Below are 8,247 nucleotides of genomic sequence, written 5' to 3'. Positions count from 1 at the left end.
CGGTGCTGGACCAAGGCCAGGAAGATCGTGAAGGACCTCAGCCATCCCAACAACAGACTGTTCTCTCTGTTGAGGTCAGGAAAGCGATTCCGCTCCCTGAAGACCAACACAGAGAGACTGAGGAGGAGCTTCTTCCTGCAGGCGATACGGTCTCTCAATCACACCACCACACAGTACTGACCCACACATACAGTTCTTACACACACACTGGACATTCTGGACATTGTTTTCACTTCATCACTTAAATCACTTTAAGCATATTTGCACTGCACAAGACATAATGTGGATTGCACAACACTGGACACTATATTCTTCATTTCAAGCTAATACTTGTACAGCTGCTGTTATTGTGTATATATTTATTTATATTTCTTCATACATTCTTATATAGTTCTATATTGTGTATTTTGTTGTACAGTTATTTTATTTTCAACTTTAATTTATATATTTTATCTTATTCTTTCCCAGTTAAATTTACCCTTCATTCTAATTTGTGTTGTACAGTTATTTCATTTTTAACCTTAATTTATATTTTATTCCTTCCTAGTTAAATTTACCCTTTTTAATTTTTCATATTTATTTCCTATCTTATTCATAGCCTTTTCCTTTTTTGTTTTCTTTAGGTCACGAGCAGTTGTCCAAGCATTTCACTACATATCGTACTGTGTATGACTGTGTACGTGACAAATAAAATTTGAATTTGAATTTGAATTTGAATTTGAAAGTCATCTACATGTGGGTTTAGTTCTGACTTTAGGGACAAGTAAAAAAATAAAATAAAATAAAAACATCTGTCCAGACAACCTGACAGTCAAAAATATAAACTCAGGAACTTAAAAGGAAAATTGTGCTGACTTTGAACGTCCGCATCAAGATAAACTTACAGATTTAAGAGTCAAAAAGTGTCAAAAAGTCTGTATCCTTACCCGAGAGTTTCAAGTTTACAGTCAGGACTCTTTAGTCCAACACACAGCAAATCCAATTTTGAATCCTGCAGGTAGTTCGCGCTCAGGTCCAGCTCTCTCAGATGATTGGATGGGGAGCTGAGAATTTCAGACAAAGCTTCAAAGCTTCTTTTTGAGAGTTTACAATTTCTCAGCCTGAGGAAGAATAACAATGGAGACATATTCTTTTATTCATCTAGCATTATTAAACATATTTGTTCATAGATTCACTTACAGCACTTTCTTGGATGCTTTGACCACTGGCAGCAGCTTCAAAAATGCCTTCTCTGAACGGGAGTATTTCTCCAGGTCGAACTCATCCAGATCTGATGACAGTAAGATGAAGACCAGAGCCGACCACTGAGCAGGAGACAGTTGATCTGTGGAGAGACGTCCTGATCTCAGGGACTGTTGGATCTCCTCCACTAGAGAACGATCATCCAGTTCATTCAGACAGTGGAGCAGGTTGATGCTTTTCTCTGCAGACAGTTTCCCACTGAGCTTCTTCTTGATGTACTGGACTGTTTCCTGATTGGTCTGTGAGCTACTTCCTGTCTCTGTCAGCATGCATAGAAGATCCTGATTGGTCTGCAGTGAAAGACCCAGGAGGAAGCGGAGGAACAAGTCCAGGTGTCCATTTGGACTCTCTAAGGCTTCGTCCACAGCACTCTGGTAGAAGTCTTTTACAGTAAGTGTTTTCTGGAAGATTTTAAAGAGAGGAGATTGTTTCTTAAGCAGGTTGACTCCAGAGTTGATGAAGGTCAGATAGGCATGAAGAGCAGCAAAGAACTCCTGAATGCTCAGATGGACGAAACAGTAAACAACGTTGTTGAACATGTGACACTCATCAGCTTTAAAGATCTGTGTGAACACTCCTGAGTACACTGAGGCTGCTCTGATATCGATGCCACACTCTGTCAGGTCTGATTTATAGAAGATCAGGTTTCCTTTCTGCAGCTGATCAAAGGCCAGTTTTCCCAGAGACTCAATGATCTTCCTGCATGACTCTGTCTCAGCTCCTCCATCATACTTGATGTCCTTCGTTGTTAGGTGAAATAGCACAAGGCGTAGGTAGAGCTCTGTGAGAGTCTTAGGCAGATCTTGACTCTCTTTGTTCTTCATGACAAACTCCAGAACTGTAGCAGTGATCCAGCAGAAGACTGGGATGTGGCACATGATGTGGAGGCTTCGTGATGTCTTGATGTGGGAGATGATGCTGCTGGCCTGCTCCGAATCTCCGAATCTCTTCCTGAAGTACTCCTCCTTCTGTGGGTCAGTGAACCCTCTGACTTCTGTCACCATGTCAACAATGTCACAAAGGATCTTATTGGCTGCTGCAGGTCGTGTGGTTATCCAGAGGCGAGCAGAGGGAAGCAGTTTCCCCCTGATGAGGTTTATCAGCAGCACATCCACTGAGGTGGACTTTCTAGGGTCAGTCAGGATTGTAGTTTTGTGGAAGTCCAGAGGAGGTCGACACTCATCCAGACCATCAAAGATGAACACAACCTGGAAGTCTTCAAAGATGTAGATTCCTGCTTTTTTGGTTTCAGTAAAGATGTGATGAACAAGTTCCACCAAGCTGAACTTTTCCTCTTTCAGCAGATTCAGCTCTCTGAAAGTGAATGGAAACATGAACTGGATGTCCTGGTTGGCTTTGTCTTCAGCCCAGTCCAGAGTGAACTTCTGTGTTAGGACTGTTTTCCCAATGCCAGCCACTCCCATTGTCAGCACTGTTCTGATTGGTTTATCTCTTCCAGGTGGGAGTTTAAAGATGTCTTCTTGTCTGATGGTTGTTTCTGGTCTGTCTGGTTTCCTGGATGCTGTTTCAATCTGTCTGACCTCATGTTCATCATTGACCTCTGCAGTCCCTCCCCCTGTGATGTAGAGCTCTGTGTAGAACTGACTCAGGAGGGTCGGGTTTTCTGTTGTAGAAATCCCCTCGAGCACACACTGGAACTTCTGCTTCAGGTCTGACTTGAGTTTGAGCTGACACTCAGTGAGAATCTCTGCATGAATAAACAGCAAATGACACAAATGAGAAAACTGCATTCTGGTTACTGTGGTTATGTGTTCAGTTCACTGGACTCTTGGTGTCATGATCCGGGTGAGTCTGAGTAACTTTCCACAGGATCAGCTCTCCTCGCCTGGGTGGAGCCCTCCTCACTCCTCCCTGCTCCTCACCTGTTGCCAATTACTCCGGCAGTATCTATGAGCAGCACTCACAATGAACCTTCTCCAGATTGTGTGCTTAGCACAGTCAGTTCTCTGCCTCACATTTTGTCTTGTGCTCCTCAGCTTGTTTCGCGTAACCCTCTTTTCCTGTTCCCTAGTCGGCACCTGGATACATCTTCCAACTCTCGCCATAAGTCACGCCTCAGGATTCTGGCCTGCCACTGCTGGGAAAACTCACTCTTGCAAACTGCCATCCTCAGCTGCCTGCCTCCCTGTGCACCCACATCTCACTCTGTACCCAGATTTAATTCATCTCCTCCTCCAGCTGATCTCCACCTGCAGCCACGTAACACCTCTTAGTTTTTAAATCTTGGACTCATTCACTACACTGTGGACCACTCTGATTATTATCTCCTTTGTTCCAGTGATCCTGGATAGTTTCTATTCGCCCGATTCTGCCCCTGTTGTTCCTTTGACCTGCCTCAGCTTATGTTCTGGCCTCAGCTCTGCACTTCTCATAATACCTCGCTTGCTGTTGAATTTAGCCGTGATTCAGCTTTCTCCGTCAAGAAATCTAGTAAAATACATTTCTGTTAAAAGTCACTCAGCCTCCGTTTTTTGGTTCTGTGCTTGACTCCATTCCTTTTCATGAGCCATTGAGCCCTGACACTTGGGTTATAACTGAGGGCAGGTTTTATAGAGACACATTTGATTTAATTATGTTTATTTATACAGCACCAAATCAATACTAGCAACATTTCACATATTACATAAACAACACTATGGAGCCAGTGATGAATAAATATGTAGAATAAATGAAAGAATTTCAAGTATAAAAGTTTTTTTTTTAATTCCTCCAAATAACAACAACAGTCACCCCAATGTGCTTTATATTGTAAGATAAAGAACCTACAATAATACAACAGAAAAAACCCAACTATCTTTTTGGGTCCTGAAAACTGAAGGCTCTGCCTCCCATTCTACTTTTAAATACTCTGTGAACAACAAGTAGGCCTGCAGAGCGAGAGCGAAGTGCTCTAATAGGGTGATATGGTACTACAAGGTCATTAAGATAAGATGGGGCCTGATTATTTAAGACCTTGTATGTGAGGAGCAGGATTTTGAATTCAATTCTGGATTTAACAAGAAGTCGATACAGGAGAAATCTGCTCTCTCTTTCTAGTCCCTGTCAGGACTCTTGCTGCAGCATTTTGGATTAACTGAAGCCTTTTCAGCGAGTTTTTAAGACTTGCTGATAATAATGAATTACAGTCATCCAGCCTTGACGTAATAAATGCATAAACTTGTCACGGCTGGGGCAGCAGTCGTGCGGTGGAGTTAAATGAGGACCCAAGTTGCAGACAGTGGTGGAGATGTGAGTGAGGTTTTATTTACAGTGAACAAACCAAGGTGAGGGCAGAACTAAACATAAACCTAAACTGGAAAAACTACAGTGGCTTGCAAAAGTATTCGGTCCCCTTGAACTTTTCCACATTTTGTCACATTACAGCCACAAACATGAATCAATGTTAGTGGAATTCCAGGTGAAAGACCAACACAAAGTGGTGCACACGTGAGAAGTGGAACGAAAATCATACATCATTCCAAACATTTTGTACAAATAAATAACTGCAAAGTGGGGTGTGTGTAATTATTCAGCCCCCTGAGTCAATACTTTGTAGAACCAGCTTTTGCTGCAGTTACAGCTGCCAGTCTTTTAGGGTCTGTCTCTACCAGCTTTGCACATCTACAGACTGAAATCTTTGCCCATTCTTCTTTGCAAAACAGCTCCAGCTCAGGCAGATTAGATGGGCAGCGTTTGTGAACAGCAGTTTTCAGATCTTGCCACAGATTCTGGATTGGATTTAGATCTGGACTTTGACTGGGCCGTTCTAACACATGGACATGTTTTGTTTTAAACCATTCCATTGTTGCCCTGGCTTTATGTTTAGGGTCGTTGTCCTGCTGGAAGGGGAACCTCCGCCCCAGTCTCAAGTCTTTTGCAGACTCCAAGAGGTTTTCTTCCAAGATTGCCCTGTATTTGGCTCCATCCATCTTCCCATCAACTCTGACCAGCTTCCCTGTCCCTGCTGAAGAGAAGCACCCCCAGAGCATGATGCTGCCACCACCATATTTGACAGTGGGGATGGTGTGTTCAGAGTCATGTGCACTGTTAGTTTTCCACCACACATAGCGTTTTGCATTTTGAACAATAAGTTCCATTTTGGTCTCATCTGACCTGAGCACCTTCTTCCACATGTTTGCTGTGTCCCCCACATGGCTTGTGGCAAACTGCAAACGGGACTTCTTATGGTTTTCTGTTAACAATGGCTTTCTTCTTGCCACTCTTCCATAAAGGCCAACTTTGTGCAGTGCACAACTAATAATTGTCCTATGGACAGATTCCCCCACCTGAGCTGTAGATCTCTGCAGCTCGTCCAGAGTCACCATGGGCCTCTTGGCTGCATTTCGGATCAGCACTCTCCTTGTTCGGCCTTGTTCGATTACACACAGGTGCACTCTATTTAGTCATTAGCACTCATCAGGCAACGTCTATGTGCAACTGACTGCACTCAAACCAAAGGGGGCTGAATAATTACGCACACCCCACTTTGCAGTTATTTATTTGTAAAAAATGTTTGGAGTCATGTATGATTCTCATTCCACTTCTCACGTGTACACCGCTTTGTGTTGGTCTTTCACCTGGAATTCAAATAAAACTGATTCATGTTTGTGGCTGTAATGTGACAAAATGTGGAAAAGTTCAAGGGGGCCGAATACTTTTGCAAGCCACTGTAACAGACAAACCTGAAAACATAAGGACAGCGGGGAATACACAGAGATGACACAAAGAAGGCTGGATAGAGAGACGAGTAGTAACACTGATTAACACAGTAATGCAGACGACACAACGAGGAACACAGGCAGACACATACTATAAATACACACAAGGTAATGAGGGAATGACACACAGGAGGGGAGCACAGCTGATCCTAATTCACAAGACGAGACACAAACCTTCAAAGTAAAACAGGAAACAGACTGTTTTACAACACAAACTCGGGGACACGAACAGAACACAGAGGAAAGACACAGGTAGAGATCAACCTAAGAACTAATACAAAATCAGAATTAACACAAAGTACACAAGGTGATACCAAAAATGAAACAAAACGCTGAACGACCCAGGACCATGACAGAACTAGTTTTTCAGCGTCACTCTGAGACAGGATATTTCTAACTTTAGAGATGTTGCACAAATGGAAGAAAGCAGTCTTACATGTTTGTTTAATATGTGCGTTGAAGGACATGTCCTGGTCAAAAATGACTCCAAGGTTCCTCACAGCGTTACTGGAGGCCAAGGTAATGCCATCCAGAGTAAGAATCTGGTTAGATACCATATTTCTAAGATTTTCAGGGCCGAGTACAATAACCTCAGTTTGATCTGAATTAAGAAGCAGAAAGTTAGCGGCCATCCAGGTCTTTATGTCTTTAAGACATTCCTGCAGTTTAACTAATTGGTGTGTGTTATCTGACTTCATGGACAGATGGAGCTGGGTATCATCTGCATAGCAGTGTAAATGTATGCTATGTCTTCTAATGATGCTGCCTAAGGGAAGCTTGGTAACGGGAGCGTTGCCAGCAGAAGGCTGAAGTGGAATCTCCCAGAAAGCTGCAGAAGAAAAAACATGAGCTGAAATGGTGGATTTCAGTCAAATAAGGAGAACTGTGGCTTTCCTCCAACCTTTGACCAATCACCTTAGTGTCCTGTTTATCAACCATAATAAAAAGCATTTACTGTGTGGGCATTTTTTTGTTTGGGTCTCCAAACAGCAGAAAGAAATGGCAGCCATTTTTTTAACTTTACCTTCAACTGGTAAATAGATTTAAGAGAAAGCACTTTGATCATATTTGTGACGTGTCCCAAACTGTTGTTGTCGCCTCATTTATGTTGATAAAACAGCTCTAAAACCAATCTGACAATATAAATCTGTAAAATGGGCAGAAAACCTGCTGCTGGTCCCATTTTAATCAAACCAACCCAAAGAGCAGATATTCATGTGTGTACACAGGAGGTTATTTGTGCAGATGCATAAAACACAAACTGTTGGCTTTCTGCAGTCTCTCACTCCTGAAAGTGTTGGCAAGTGTTTTGGATTTATTATTTATATAGATTTTAATGGCACCTGTGTAATGTTAACTAAGGTTTTTATTGTTTATGTGTTTTTTGTTTAGTCATTCCCTGACTTACCTGTGGGTTCTGGGATGGTTTTATTTAAATTCTCCAACAGATCATTCCTGTTTATCCTCCCCAAAAGATTTTTAGCAACTTCAAAAGTGTTGATAGAGTAGGTATCAAACATCAGATCCACTATGTTCGTCCTCTCTGCATCCTCCAGTTCACTCTCTGGGATTGCTGGGAAACCTTCTACAGACCCGTTCTTCAGATGCCACTTAAATTCTTCAAAGTCATCACGTCCCAAATCCTTCAAAGTCCCCAGAAGGATTTCTTTAGGTGTCGTCATCTTTTACCCTGTAAGGACCCGATAAACAAAGACTGTAACAACAGCTGGAGAGGTAATTGTCTGATTTATCAGAATTTAACTTGATTCTAACAGCAGTTCATCACAATAAATTTCTTAGGCTCAGAATGCAACAAAATTGCACATGAAGAAGCACATAGAGAAGTATCCAAGTAACACTTTGCTACAATATAAAACAAACTATTATAAATAAAGAAAATATATAAACTAAATATATACACTACCCGTCAAACGTTTTAGAACAGCCCAATTTTTCCAGTGTTTTTGTCACGGTTTGCGAGCCGTGTGTAAATTATTAAAGGACCCTTTATGCAGGCAGCTCAGATGCAAGTGAGTTTATTCATCACATGGTGATACAAACAGAAATGGCGAAGGTGAGCATGGTAACTAAGCAAAAACCTAAACTGGGAAAACTAACAGTACACGAATATGAAGAATTACACGAAGGGAAGACGAAAACACGGAACACAAGGGGTGGGAGCAAAGCACCACAACACATCACTATATAGTAGTGATGGGTCCAGCAACACTGATGCACCGACGCTTGTATCAAGCTCACAGAGCGAAACCTGTGTCGGTGCGTGTGT

The 8,247-nt window shown here is 42.1% G+C and overlaps 1 protein-coding gene across 1 annotated transcript; it reads right to left on the bottom strand.

Annotated features, from left to right (window-relative positions):
• Positions 1–1,175: 1,175 nt before the first annotated feature.
• LOC146548202 (NLR family CARD domain-containing protein 3-like) lies at positions 1,176–7,642 on the bottom strand. Its single transcript, XM_085266235.1, has 2 exons — positions 7,369–7,642; positions 1,176–2,950 (listed from the first exon to the last, which is right to left on the bottom strand). The coding sequence occupies exons 1-2, from the start codon at positions 7,640–7,642 to the stop codon at positions 1,176–1,178; spliced, it is 2,049 nt and encodes a 682-aa protein (XP_085122361.1).
• Positions 7,643–8,247: the final 605 nt, after the last annotated feature.

Source organism: Mchenga conophoros, linkage group LG23 (genome assembly GCF_057382185.1).
Source record: "Mchenga conophoros isolate Kocher_MC1m ecotype Shallow Benthic linkage group LG23, M_conophoros_male_GT1.1, whole genome shotgun sequence".
NCBI classification, from domain to species: domain Eukaryota; kingdom Metazoa; phylum Chordata; class Actinopteri; order Cichliformes; family Cichlidae; genus Mchenga; species Mchenga conophoros.
Note: the sequence above shows the minus strand (reverse complement) of the source record. Positions and strands in the feature narration are given on the sequence as shown.

Coding starts and splice junctions, on each gene's coding strand:
- LOC146548202 (XM_085266235.1), bottom strand. CDS start 7,642: ATGACGACACCTAAAGAAATCCTTCTGGGGACTTTGAAGGATTTGGGA. Junction 2,951..7,368: donor AACCATCCCAGAACCCACAG/GTAAGTCAGGGA, acceptor TTATTCATGCAG/AGATTCTCACTGAGTGTCAG.